The sequence below is a fragment of the Acanthochromis polyacanthus genome, chromosome 6, assembly GCF_021347895.1.
Source record: "Acanthochromis polyacanthus isolate Apoly-LR-REF ecotype Palm Island chromosome 6, KAUST_Apoly_ChrSc, whole genome shotgun sequence".
NCBI lineage: Eukaryota > Metazoa > Chordata > Actinopteri > Pomacentridae > Acanthochromis > Acanthochromis polyacanthus.
Genome location: NC_067118.1, coordinates 42273762 through 42288354, shown reverse-complemented (window position 1 = coordinate 42288354; position 14593 = coordinate 42273762). Strand labels below are relative to the sequence as shown.

The window sequence follows — 14593 nt, the reverse complement described above, 5'->3', positions numbered from 1 at the left end:
AGTGGAAAAAACAAAAAAAATGACTGGGATTTTTCAGGATTTAGCTACATTAGGAAATGGAGTTGAACATGAACAAAATATTAGACAACAAAAATGTAAAATATGAATTATAATAAATATTTTTAAAAAACTTTAATCTTATAATATTTGTAAAATGGGAGCGGTGCCACTCCTGTGAGATTTAAAGCGTTAAAGATGCATCAATAAGCATTTTATAATCGAATCGTAATTGTTGTTGAATCCTGAGGTGCCCAAAGATTCCCACAACGAATCCCCAGGCTTCAGTGGGACACAAAAGGAACGTTCAGGAGTGTAGGTTTAAAAGGCCAGATTGACAGGGGTGTCTGCCAGACGTTCTAAGTTCACCCTGAGAACAAGTTTGACTTTACAGAGTCTCTGTGACATCCTCACTCTTTATCCGATCCGACTCAGCTGACAGCTCTGCTTCTCTCCTCAGTGAGAGACATACGTCAGCAGATCTGATTCCATGGCAAAGCCATCTCCACCGTCATGGTTCTGCCACCACCTGATGCTCACACTGTGTTTTTCGTCTAAAGAGATATACAAAGTCCCACTCAGCTTCATATCAGGCAAGCCACTGCTTCCAGTTAACCCATCTGGATTTTCCTATAACTCTCCACATGTGCAGTGAGGTTGTCAAGAGAACTATAGAATCAAGAGCCCTCTCAAATCGAATAATTTGAGATAAATACAATAGGTGCCAAAGTTGCATGGATGGAACCTTCTTCTTCTCCAGGAAAAACAGCAGCAAAGCAGCATTCACCCGATCAGTTGGCTCCTCGCTGGTCGGTCTCCACACCAGATCAACATCTTTTACCCTAAACAACCCAAACTAGAAAAGACCGAGTTGCCCCTGTCTGGGGTTTTAGTTCCAGAGCCAGTTCTGCACGTAGATTTGGATTAGATCTACTTTGTACGACTCGACCGCCCACGTTAGCTCTGGCTCCTTCCCCAACATGTTAGCATTCAAGAAACGTAGCCAGGATTTGTTTCCCTGAGGCCCCTGTGACTGCCACAACACCAACACGAAACAAGACATTCACACCTAACCTGGTGGGCGATCACCACTTTTCTACAGTGAGATTATTTAGACACAACTTTCATGTTTTAAAGAATATCACAGTAAGTTGATATTCACATTTGCATGCAACATACAAAAATCAAAACTTTTCAGGTGACAGCAAGACATAGCATTGCGTGATTAAGCCCATTAAGCACAATTTGATTTTACTGGATTCAAGAATTCTACCACTGCTTTGACATGGGTTTTAGAACTTTCCTACAGTTTCAAGAAAAAGAAAAAAGCTTTAAATTGAACTTGAAGCTTAACACTACAAGTCTGCGTTACATGACTTGCAGTTTGTGTTTTAAATGCTAACCTATTACCTTAACACGCCCTGCTAACCCTTCTGCCAGAAGCTGTTTTATTTGGCATGATTTTTTTAAAAACTACTCACAGGGCAGGGGCAGAGCCTGGACAAACAACTGTAAAACAACCAAGAGTTTTGGTCCAGCTGGCAAATGCTAACTGGACAAAAACTGCTGGTTAGTGTAAATGCTAATATGAATGAGCCAGGTCTAATTAAAGGCTTTAATACTTCTAATAATAAGAATAATAACCCACATGTCAACACCACTGGTATTATCCTTTGAACCACAACGAGCCACAGATGAACCTCTTTGACATATTAAAATTCTGTTCATATCAATTGCAACACAAAGCAATTTTGAAACTAGCTGTTCTGTCAAAGCCTCTTCATCTCTGGCTCCGTGATTTTCTCGGCTTTTAGGGTCACAGCTGAGAGCCTAAATTGTGAGACATACAGTAACAGAAATGATTCTAGGACAGTGAAGTGGACACCAAATCTTTGACCTGAGGACAGAAATCTGCTGACCTGAGACACAAGCTGCACTTGTCTTCTCCTGTCTTCTCTCTGCTGAAATAGTAGACACTGTCAACTACACTGTGATCGTGTGACGAAGGGACAAAAATTTCAATGACATCACTGTGTGCTCATGTATGCATTTACCCTTCTCACTGCTGCCATGCCCTAACTGACTGATCCACTGACAGCAGAACTTTCTCACTGCGTCACTGATACGGCTCAGCACTGACACTATCTCAGAGATCAAACACAAACGTGACATCCACACTGTCATGGAGAAAAATCTGAGGCATACCTTGAAGGCATGACACAAAGCTGGCTGATGATCAATGTGCTCATTAAAAGACGAGCAGTTAAAAGTGTCTTCATTACATCTACAGTTGGAGGACTAGAGCTTCACACTTTAATCTCAATCTGACTGGCAGAACATTATGTGCACTGCTCCTTATATCTGGATTTAAGTCCAAATTGTCCCCAGACAGCAGCCAGTGGAATGATTTCTTCTTGTTTTCCAAACTAATACGTGGGTGTCTACTCTAGCAAAGAAGACTAAGGAGGCTTTCTGAAGTGCTGATGTAGTTGATAGAATCCAGAAAGATGAAGTACCTTGGCTGCTGTCCTCCTCTGTGCTGCTGAAATCATCTTCATAGTAGGTGTTGGAGTCTGTGGAAGCGCTGGCGTCACTGCTGACGGAGCCCTTCCTCTGGCGCTGGAGAACGCAAGCCTGGTGGAAGCACAAACGAGAAGTTCTCAATTGCTCTGCTCGGTCCTTTAATCACACTGAGGAATATATGTGGAGGACAAACACAGCAGCAACACTTCAAATGCGTTTGTTCCATCCGGCGGTATCAGTTTCGTCTTGTATGTACATGTTCATAAATACTAGCGGCTGCACCTTTTTGTATGAAGTGGAGAGAAGGGTGAAGAGTAGGTTGGTCAGGGGCACCGAGTCGATGAGTCTCTGGACCCTCTGGATGGAAGTGCTCTGCGCCATGATGTTGAGCTCAGCTGGCGGTCCATCACTCGCCCAACCCTGCAGGTCGAAGGAGAGAATGGAACGAAGAAATACGTTTTTTCAGTAACACGATATCATACAAAAGCTGAGGACCTCATGATCAACACTTCCATTGGTAAACAAATGCACATAGCCAAATAAACAGGAAAACATTTGGCAGGACTAGACTTCTACCTCTAAACTGAATGACTGTATCTGGTTTCCTGACGGTGAAGAATTTATAACTGAGTCCATTTAGTCACTGTTCTTACGGCTGTTTCATTTTTGCAGAGTACAATGACAAGTCGAAAAAATTTTCAAGCCAAATTATCCTTGATTTCACTTCCTGCCAGTTAGCCACTCTTGCTAACAAATGCTAACAATAACACCAGGACAAATGAAGACAAAGCTCTTCTATTTTTGCTGAAAGTTTTGGATTTATAAAGGCTTGGGGGGGGGGGGAAATTGGGCAATTTCTGTCGATAGGAGAGGTTTATCAAATACATGGGCTAGTTTTGTAATTCATTTGTTAACCTGTGAAAGAATTTGTGGTATTTTTAGCAGTTTTGAATGGTTGTTGAATTAAATAACCATCATATAGTGTAAAAATAAGTTGAGTAAATCTAACTAAAGCACAGCAAGTGTTTCAGTTCTTCAAACAACAGGATTTTAGTAACACTGACATTTAATGTTATGTTTCCAATAGAGGCTTTATGTACATAATCTGCACGAGGGAGTGAAGTCTTAAGCCCCTGATCGCGCTCCAGCATTACAGGATTATAGCTTTTTACTGTAAAACCCATATTGTATGATAATTTTCTTTAATATGCAACAGAAAGCAGACGTATTTGTCTGCTGCGTCACTAACCCGGTGCAGAGCTTCCACTTGGAGATCCTGGAAAAGTGAAGTCAGAAGCTTGATGGCGTGGTTGGCCAGGATAACGGACAAAACTCCAAACCCTTGGTGTCTTGGGAAAAACGAGACGAATGTAATGAATGCACATGAATCACTTTAAATGCATGAGATCTTTTCTGTCCTGTGGAAGTATGTAGTTTATGCTTTCTCCAAATAAACTTATAAATTTGCTTTTTTTCTCCCAGAAAAGTCACACTTTTAAATACAGACCCGTCTTGTGGCGTACTAAGGCAAAATGTCGACACTTCAAAGATTTCATTGCAGCAACCACTGCCCACAAATTAACTTACTGAAAGACCAAACTGAGCTGCAGTACCACAAGAAGCATCGTATGTGTTCTTTTCCTATTCATAATTTAAAATTACCCTTTGCCAGGACCAAGTTTAGGCGATCCCGCGCCGTCCTTGGTGCGAGCAGCAATGTCCCGGACACGCAGGGCGGCCAGGGGATCCTTCTCTTTCCCTTTATCTGCCAGGGCAGTCGGGCTCAGGTTCAGAATCAGGTACAGGCTGTTCAAGAGGCACCAGGCTCCAAGCAGCTGGAAGTTCTGATAATGCTGCAGCGCACAAGAGCACATGTTTTTTTTCCACTGACACAGCTCTTAACTTGAACATAAAAACATATAAAGAACAAGTAAAGTGACGCATACCAAGAAAGTACGTACACGCTAATTCAGAACAATTCTTGTACTGTTCTAGCTTGCAAATAAGACCTGCTGCTCACCTCTCCTCCTGCTCTGCGAGAGTTGCTGATGGCTTGTCCGATCATTTCGTAGATCTCCAGCTGTTGAGAACACAAACTTTGTATTTGTCCTCATTTTAAATGCACATTATCTTTATCGAACCAGTGTTAGCCAAATTCCAAATTGTAAAAAAAACAAAGATGTGTCGAAGTGTGACACAAATCGCTCGAAACAAACTTAGTATACCAAGGAGAATTGGTGCTATTTTAAGAGGGATCACATCAATTATATGTTGTTCTATTTTCTGTACTTTGCAAGAAGTTAAACAATATATAGAAATCTGGAAATCTCCTTTTTAGTCCCTAAAATCTCTAAGCAGTACTTAATACAAATATACTCAAAATACTGTACTCATAATACTTACACATTTCTGGACAATTGTGGCAGCATCGTTTTCATAGTCCTCTTCTTTAGTCCCAGTGGAGGCAGAGCGAAGCTGCAAGCCGCTACCTACCTGCAGAATGGCCATGCAGGTGGCCACGCTCACACCTAAACAGGCACAAATATACATGAATTTATATGTAACACTATGCAGACAATGAGCATGACATTAGTGCAGGGGTGTCCAACAAGAGACCCCTGGGCCAAAAGTGGTCCTCCAGAGGGTCCAATCCGGCCCTCAAAGTGTAAAAACTACAGAGAAGACATTAACTGCAAATGGTAAATTAGTCAATCTATAAATTGAAAATCATTTCTAGACCATGACAAGTTGTTTGGATCAGAAAGTAAAATACCAGATTGCTCATTGTTCTTTTGCCATTGTGTGTCTCATTTTTGTAATATTTTGTCATGTTTTTGTCTTTTTTGCTGTTTTGTTTCGTTTTTGTCGTCCCTGGTTTCCTTTATGTCTTGCTTGTGTTTTTGTCCTTTTTTTGTCATTTTGTGCTATTTGATATTTTGTGTCGTTTTTGCCATTTTGTGTTTCCCTTTTGTCTTGCCTGTGTTTTTCGTCTATTCTTTTCTGATTTGCTCCTTTTTTGTCATTTTTTTGTCTCATTTGTGTCCATTTTTTGGTCGATTTGTAACTTTTTTTTGTTTTGTGTCATACGTTTCATTTTGTAATATTTGGTCTTGTTTTTGTTGGGGTTTTTTTTGTCTTTTTTTGGCCTGATTTTTGGTGTTTTGATCATAAAGTATTGTTCAGTTCCAGATACCTGTAACTGACACCATAAATGTCAGGTTGTTCATAATGTTTTGTAAAAAAAATTGTTCATTAAACGTGGACATTTTCAGAATGTACTTTTTTGCACTAAAACAAAGCAGAAATGTGCAGTTGTGGCTATTCATAGGTTATTATGCTGTGATTTCAACTGGCCCTCTTCAGATCAAACTGGACTGAACGTGGCCCCTGAACTAGGGTGAGTTTGACACCCCTGCATCAGCGTATTCAGGTATTGATTAAAGAGGGGGCGGACAGTCGCCACATACCAGCGTAGAGACAGCTCAAGGCCAGCACCGTCATGTCCAGTAGTCTCCCTGGTGTCAAGGGCTCAAGTACAGGCAAGGAAAGTGTGTCCAAAGCCATGGTCACGTCTATCACCAGTGAATGGAATCTAAAAACAGATTTCAAGTAGAGAACATCAGCTGAAGGTTTGAAAGAGAAAATCAGACGCTAAAGGCTCGTCATCAACCACACAAGCACAGAAAGACCACATTGCCATTTCAAAATTACAAAATATGTAATACACTATACTCTGACATTTGATATGTTAACCGAGTACTCAAAACAAAGTACCCATTGCGGACAGCAGTGGCATCAGCCACTGTTGCAGGCATGATAAAGAAAGAGTTGGCTGATACAGCATCCTGGAATCGGTTGATGTAGCGTAGAAAGTAGGGCAGGTTGAGGCACACTCGTAGCAACTTCTCAGACCCACCTGGAAAGAGTCCACAATATACTCACCATTATTTCAGTACGAAGTGACTAAAAAGAAAAGTGCACAACTTGCCAAGTGAAATTACAGTCTTTAGGGAAATTAAGGTCTTCACAGTTTACACAGGTCTAAAATTCTATCGTGCATATTTTAACACAAGAAAATAGATTACATTTAAATTTGATTAAATTGTGACGATGATTGGAAAACCTCTGAGCTGATGTGTAGAAAATAGGGCTGCACAACATAGAAAACTAGACGAGCCCCCAGTAGAGGGCAGAACCACGCCCATGCATGACACTCTGTATCAATTTTGATCATCCTGTGGTTAAAAACAGACATTGCAATATTTTGTTTTTGGGAAATAAATTGTGATATAAGGCAATACAAGAAAACGGAACTTTTATCAGCTTTTTATCCCCCGCCGGCCTTAGGCACGGAGGGGGTATTGGCGTGGGCACGTCCGTCCGTATGTCCGTCCGTATGTCCGCATTTCGTTTCCAGAGCATATGTCTGAAACTACTTGAGGTGTATGACCTTGACTTGATTTTCAAGGTCATACTGAGGCACTCCAAATATTTTTTGGTTTCCGGATCATATCTCAGAAACTACTTGAGGGATTTCATTCATATCGCACCCAGGCCATCTCTATATAGTATAGATGTGCCTTTTGGGATGCATGACCTTGACTTGACTTTCAAGGTCATAGTGAGGCACTCCCAATATTTTTTGGTTTCCGGATCATATCTCACAAACTACTTGAGGGATATCAGTCATATCGCACCCAGACCATCTCTATATAGTATAGATGTGCCTTTTGGGATGCATGACCTTGACTTGACTTTCAAGGTCATACTGAGGCACTCCAAATATTTTTTGGTTTCCGGATCATATCTCACAAACTACTTGAGGGATATCAGTCATATTGCACCCAGGCCATCTCTATATAGTATAGATGTGCCTTTTGGGATGCATGACCTTGACTTGACTTTCAAGGTCATAGTGAGGCACTCCAAATATTTTTTGGTTTCCGGATCATATCTCACAAACTACTTGAGGGATATCAGTCATATCGCACCCAGGCCATCTCTATATAGTATAGATGTGCCTTCTGGGATGCATGACCTTGACTTGACTTTCAAGGTCATAGTGAGGCACTCCAAATATTTTTTGGTTTCCGGATCATATCTCACAAACTACTTGAGGGATATCAGTCATATTGCACCCAGGCCATCTCTATATAGTATAGATGTGCCTTTTGGGATGCATGACCTTGACTTGACTTTCAAGGTCATAGTGAGGCACTCCAAATATTTTTTGGTTTCCGGATCATATCTCAGAAACTACTTGAGGGATTTCATTCATATTGCACCCAGGCCATCTCTATATAGTATAGATGTGCCTTTTGGGATGCATGACCTTGACTTGACTTTCAAGGTCATAGTGAGGCACTCCAAATATTTTTTGGTTTCCGGATCATATCTCACAAACTACTTGAGGGATATCAGTCATATTGCGCACACTAAGCCTGTTGGTAATGTAGATGTGCCTTTTGGTGTGTATGACCTTGACCTGACTGTTTTTATATCCCCCGTTGGCCGTAGGCACGGAGGGGGATATTGGCGTGGGCACGTCAGTCCGTACGTATGTCCGTCCGTATTACGTTTCCGGAGCATATCTCAGAAACTACTTGAGGGATTTCATTCATATTGCACCCAGGCCATCTCTATATAGTATAGATGTGCCTTTTGGGGTGTATGACCTTGACCTGATTTCCAACGTCATAGTGAGGAACTTCAAATATTTTTTGATTCCGTTTCTGGAGCATATGTCAGAAACTACCTGAAGGATTTCATGCACATTGCACCCACACCACCTGTGCATAATGTAGATCTGCCTTTTTTGGTGTATGGCCTTGACCTGATTGTTTTTATTGTAGTGAAGATGTATCATTTTGTAGGTGTATCGTCCAGTATATATTATTTTTTCTTGCACTTAGAGGCACTGTATATAAGGCGGGGGATGTTTTAAGAGGAGCGTGTTTATTTTATTTCATTATTAACCACGCCTGACGTACGTCAGCGGGGTTACTGCATTCGCTTCGGTATCTGGTTGGGTAAGTATGTATGTGGGTGGGTGGGTATGTCCGGTCAGATATCTCTGCAAGTGCTGGAGTCAGGATAATCAAACTTGGCACTGAAGATCAGTCTAAGGTCCCCTGGTCAGTTGTGGAGTTAGAGGTCAGCAGATCAAGTAGGAAGGGATATACGTAGGATGATCAAAATTGATACAGAGTATCATGCATGGGCGGGGTTCTGCCCTCTACTGGGGGCTCGTCTAGTTTTCTATGCAGAAACCCATCCCCTACAGAATCACCCAAATGAATCCAGAATGACTAATTGTTTCAAAGGTCATCTGGTGAACAGTCCTGTACTTTTTTCAGATCTCAGTATATATTGCAGAAAAATAAAACTATCACAAAGTCTGTGCAGCCTCAGTATTTGCCAATATAGTTTTTCTGCTACATGCAAATTGAAAGGCAACTTCTTTATGCATATTAATTAATTAATGCTGGCTTTCCAACATATTAGACTTTGCCAAAGACATAATTTTGGACATCGTTCAGCACAAAGTGGAATAAAACTTCTAAATCAAGATAAACATAAACTAGTATTTACAAACCAACAACCTCCAGCAGAAGAGCAGCAACTACTCACCAAGTTCCTGTAAGCTTGACACATTCTGAGAGACAAAGGCATTTTTCATTTTGGCCTGAACAGCTTGATCTGTGGTTTGGTCATCGCAATCACTCTCAGCCTAAAAGTGGAAAGAGTTGAACTTTTTACAAACTGAAATGATGGATACAAACAATGCAGTGACAGAGCAACTGTACAATAAATTACAGGTGTACAGTTTTTTTTTATATTCAGTGTAAAAAGCCATGACAAGAAACATGAACAAGCTGCTGTGGTAAACTTCAGCTGTTGTGTCAGGACTGGAGGGGGCAGATGGGTCTGGAGCACTTGCCTGCATGTGTGCTGCTGATGGGGAGGCCAAGATGGTGGTAAGGTCAGGGTTAAAAACTGAAGTCAGCTGATTAAAGAAGTTCATTTGTACTTCTTTTTGTCGAAGCTCTGGGTTCACAGCACTGGGCAACTCCTTCTGATCTTCCACTATTAAAGGAAACACACCAAATGTCTCAGTCACATACCAAAGCTTTGAAAACTCCTTGTTTTGTAAGAAAACCTAAGGGATTTTTCTGTTAATCCCTCAGGTATCTCTCTTCCTACTACCGGGAGTGTTGTGTCACCAATAGTGAAGCGCTGATTTACTCCATCTCTTAAGAGATACTCACCATCTGAAAGGGTCTTCACGGTTTGAGGCAACTTGGCAGACTTCATCATAGCAGTGAAAGTAATGATTTCTGTGCGATCTAGTCTGCTGCAGCCAGTGCAAAGTCCTTTTATAAGAAGAATCAGGTGTTTCTGGAAAAAATATTAACAGCATTACTCAACTGAAGCACTGAGTCTATACAGCAAATAATTCCCTTTCAAATATAAAACAGACACAAAAGTAGAAAAAGCAAAAAATAGTCGACAATAATTTAGAAAGAAAAAGACAACACACCAAATTTAAAACAATTGAATCAAACTAAAATGTTCCTCTGAATGTAGTCGGATGGCATTACGTTCTCCTCACTGCAGGTTGTTTCACTCACCTGTGATACTGCACATGCTTCATCTGGGTTCTCCAGGCGCAGCAACGAGAATTCAATCAATACTTTGCACGCTGCGGCAACCGACAGCAACTGATTTCTCGGTACTAGAGAAACAGGACAAATATATTTTTCAGGCCAGAAGAAACACAAACTCTTTCATCCAAATGCTTTGACTGAGTCAGTAGTCAAACATCTATTATACCGAAGAGAAAATGACAGATACATACTTTGTCCACATACTGTGGTGATGTAATGTGCAGAGAGCGCCACGAATGATGAGTAGAAAGGCTCATACTGTTTGTCATGGTGGAGAATGTCTGATTCACTGCAAATGACAAGAGGAATATGACATTAAATAATGTCGAATATACATTTTCAAACATGTTCGTTGTAATTTTCTTTTCAGAAAAGAGAGGATAGAGTTATAATCCTTCTGAATAAAATCTACAGCAGAAATATATTGTCAAAAACCTGTTCCAGCTGACTAACCATGACTGGACATGAGACATTATTCAAACCACATTTTTTAACTACAAATCTACTAATGGATTTTGAAAAATGAGGGTCACTTATCAAAGAACAGGCATACTTTGTGCTTGATTGCTGCATCCCTTTCAAACACTGCATCTAAATCTTGTTTTTTCAGGCTTTTGAAATTAGCTGAACATGATGTTTACTTTCCTTTGCATACTAGACAACTTTTCTGCAGCTTCCAAAACATTAATCTGCTCAAATGACACCACAGAACCAGCCCAATGTGATGTACCATGACAATATACGGTAGCAAGAATCTATGATCTGCAATGCAAACACATTTAAAACTTTCTAAAATTTTGCAAACACATTCCACACTCCTACATCTCCCCAAAAAAAGATCCCAAGTTAGACCCTCCAGAAAAATGCGATTATGCGATCGCATGAATTCCTGCATTAATCACCAAAATGCCGCTGATTATGCAGGGGTCAATTATTTCCCAAAAGGCCGCATAATCCCCGCAAAACAGCGCATAATTCCCGCAAGAAACTCACATTTCCACGAAAAAAAAGAGAAATATGCGGGTCCCGCTTGATTTCACAATTTCCGCATAAAATGAGAAAACTATAACCGATATAAATGGAGTTGTCAGTTTTTATGTGACGCCCGGCCTGACGTCATCAGTTCATTCACACACACACTAGAAGCACGAGCTGATGTAGAGCGCGGCGCCAGTGTTGCTAACTTAGCGACTTTCTCGCTAAATCTAGCAACTTTTCAAAGCTCCTAGTGACTTTTTTTGTCAAAAGCGACTAGCCACAAATTTAGCGACTTTTTCTGCCGTTTTGGAGACTGACAGGAAAACTCGGATCATTCTGCAGTTACTGTCCTCAACAAGCAGCAGGTGCTGCTGTGAGCTCCCCCCCCCCCAAAGCACAGGCTGTCAGTCCAGTAACCCCACAGCAGTCCCAGTGTCTGATTAGAGGACACATCCCTCCTCGTCCAGACGGCAGGCGAATCGCACATATTTTTGCATATTTCACAACTATTCACATACTTTGCAACTTTCCGCAATTTCCCAGCATAAAATGGCATAAAAACCCCGCATATTCATTCGCATAATTAAGGATTTTAGCCCGCATAATCAAGGATTGTAGCCCGCATAATCAAGGATTTTTGTCCGCGTTTTTCTGGAGGGTCTACCAAGTACTGTTGATTGGGTTATTTGCTGCCTTTATTGTCCTGACCATAAAAATATGCACAATGGCATGGTGAAGGAAATGGACAGCTGCCAAAAACAATTACGCTTCAAATGATGAAAAGACCTTAGAGTATTACTGGCATGCTGTTTGTGATATAAATTAGTTCGTCTTCATGTAACTATGTGATAGCCAAGTCTCTAAAATCAAACAGATATGATACCTCAAGATTCTTCCTCAACAATTAAAAGTCCAATGGAAAAAAAATTTACTAAAACAGTATTTATCATGACAGAATTACATTTCCCAGATGATATAACACCGAAATATTCTCCTAAAGAGTCAGCATACCTAAATCTGACAACTAAACTTTATAATTGTAAATATCAACATCTGTAAAAACAGAAAATATAAGTCAAACTACTCTTACAGCATATTTCAACTCCTGTGTTTACAGTGTCAGAAACTGCAGGATAAAAAATTGACAGTGTATGCTAATGAGTGAGCATCTGAATAGTTATCAAACGTGGCTTCAGAGAATGAATTAGCATTTCTGGTGTATTTCCCAGGAAGTTCTTTTTCTTTCTTCAAACATAAATTGTGACCTCAGTTCAACTTTATTCCTTCAAAACATTTGGCAGGAAGTGTGTCAGTTTTTTTTAGACAAAATAACACAACTAAGTGCAATCTATAAATGGAAAAAAAAATACTTGACAACAAAGCTGCAGCAATAAGGACATTCTGCATGTGGGCAGTCTAGCAGAATGAAGTCAAGAGTGAACACATAATAAAATCCAGGCAGATAAACCATGTCCAAATCATTTAAAAAATAACACTCTTTGAGAACTTAACTTTGCTACCCTCAATGTTCTCAAACTCTGGCGATGGATATTGGCAGCTGATATGTTGTGTAAATTTGTGACGACACAAGAAGAATTTAGCTTTCGGCGTGTTTTGAATCTTTAACGCTCTCTACATAAACACTTGGGGCTCTGTGATAAACAGGTTTGTCGATGTTAGTCACCTGAAAAGGACCACAAACATTTGCTCCAAGGTTTCGACTACATATGAAGATAACAGACAACATCACAATAGTCAAACATCAGCTGCAAAAACGACACGATCAGTGATTGTAGCAGTGTTGCTCCACTTTGCAGGTTGCATTGTTTCTGAGGAAAATGAAACCTATAAATATAGCAGGAAGCTTTGCACTTGAATGCGCAGAGCAATCACCACCCTACACCAGTGTCAAGTGACAACCTGGCCTCTGCTATTTGCTAGACAGTCTCTCAGTGGATATACATGCAATGGTTGTTACAAAGCGAAATTAGCATATATACCGACTTTCAAGAGAAAAATATTGGCGAGACACCAAAATAATCATGCCTGGCTGTGACACTCTTCTCCGATAACAAGTTCTCATCGTTTCAGCCTCTTTGCAGTTTAGTGTATCCATCTCGGATTTCACCACAACAGCTTAACTCTCAAGCTTAAATACAAGGTTTGGATTTTACTGACAATACGTTAACAGCGACCCACAATCACCTGATCAAGAAGCAGTCGAGAAATAGGGTCCCCGCCTACTTTCAGCCCAACCACAAGCATACAGCTGACAATGTTTAACGAGCTAGCTACCTTTACCGATCAGTTTATATGTGAATTATCTGTTGTCATACCTATACTAAAATGCATTTGAAAAGTCAAAGCATATTTAGCCAAGTTAAGTCAGCTGACGTAGTCGTCTATTACTCTGGCTGGGCCATATCAACGTTACGTTAGCCCCTCCGGTTGGAAGGCCCGGTTGGTTAGCTCGCTGGCTAATGTTTGTGTTAGCTAGCTAATGATGAAGCAAATTTCCTAAACGTAACAATGCGACGCCAACTAACGTTCGCACAGCAACAACTTCACGTTCGAGATTGGCCTTCATCGGCCACAAGTCGTGCTTTGTTTCAAACTGTTTATAAGTTACCAGGCAAGCGCTCGCTAAATAGCATTTTGAGTAAGTTAGCTACCGTTAGCAACGGACTCGGTGCTAGTGCAAGTTAAGCTTAAGTAGCTTGCTAGCCGCTAACGTTAGCCGAGCGGGTAACGTTTCCCATCGAACTTAACTAACCAAGCTAAGTTAGCAAGTGAGCCAGTCAGCTAATCCTGGGTGGACACGGACAGTATTTCAGCAATTATAAGCCCCGTAGGTTATTGACATATAACCGGTCACCTGTTGATGATAGACCCAATAAGCTGAGGTAGCTCTTTCGTTTCAAAAGCGGTGTACGAAGCTGATAAAAGCGGCCGAACTGCCGCTGTCCATTCGTGCTCCCCATCTCCTCCGCTCGACGCCATCTTGAAATCCCATAGAAAAAAACTAGCTACCGGAGGAAGCAACTGTGAAAGTAAATCATGGGGGGCGTTCACAATCTGATAACAGTCCAAAAGCCAGTATTGCATCAAAATATTACTTTATACTGAAGAATAATATTTCAAAATAAGTCATCCCAGTCTATTTTTTGATCTCCCAACGCTAACTTGAAAATAAAGCGTTATTTTGTATTTTTATTAAATAAAAATATTATTAATATTCACATAAATTAACAGTGCATGCAATGTTATCATGAGCAATAGTGATAATGAGAAATGTGCAATACAATCATGTGTAATAGTGTTTAAGGGTCATGAGCAATAGAGATAATGAGATATGTGCAATAGTGTTAAAGTGATATGTATAGGGTTATTAGGGATATGTGCAATAGTGATTAAAAGAAATGTGCAAT

The 14593-nt window shown here is 40.5% G+C and overlaps 1 protein-coding gene across 1 annotated transcript in view; it reads right to left on the bottom strand.

Annotated features, from left to right (window-relative positions):
• Nucleotides 1-14182, bottom strand: part of ubr4 (ubiquitin protein ligase E3 component n-recognin 4) — a 75559-nt gene extending 61377 nt beyond the window's left edge. Inside the window, exons 1-14 of the mRNA XM_051949010.1 lie at nt 14041-14182; nt 10379-10476; nt 10152-10255; nt 9789-9918; nt 9461-9606; nt 9151-9250; nt 6295-6436; nt 5988-6112; nt 4924-5048; nt 4541-4600; nt 4183-4373; nt 3770-3869; nt 2803-2940; nt 2514-2631 (exon numbers count right to left, since the gene is read on the bottom strand). Of these exons, the coding sequence (XP_051804970.1) occupies nt 2514-2631; nt 2803-2940; nt 3770-3869; nt 4183-4373; nt 4541-4600; nt 4924-5048; nt 5988-6112; nt 6295-6436; nt 9151-9250; nt 9461-9606; nt 9789-9918; nt 10152-10255; nt 10379-10476; nt 14041-14165 (1702 nt within the window). The 5' untranslated portion in view covers nt 14166-14182. The remainder of the gene's footprint in view (nt 1-2513; nt 2632-2802; nt 2941-3769; nt 3870-4182; nt 4374-4540; nt 4601-4923; nt 5049-5987; nt 6113-6294; nt 6437-9150; nt 9251-9460; nt 9607-9788; nt 9919-10151; nt 10256-10378; nt 10477-14040) is intronic.
• Between the last annotated feature and the right edge of the window lie 411 nt (nt 14183-14593).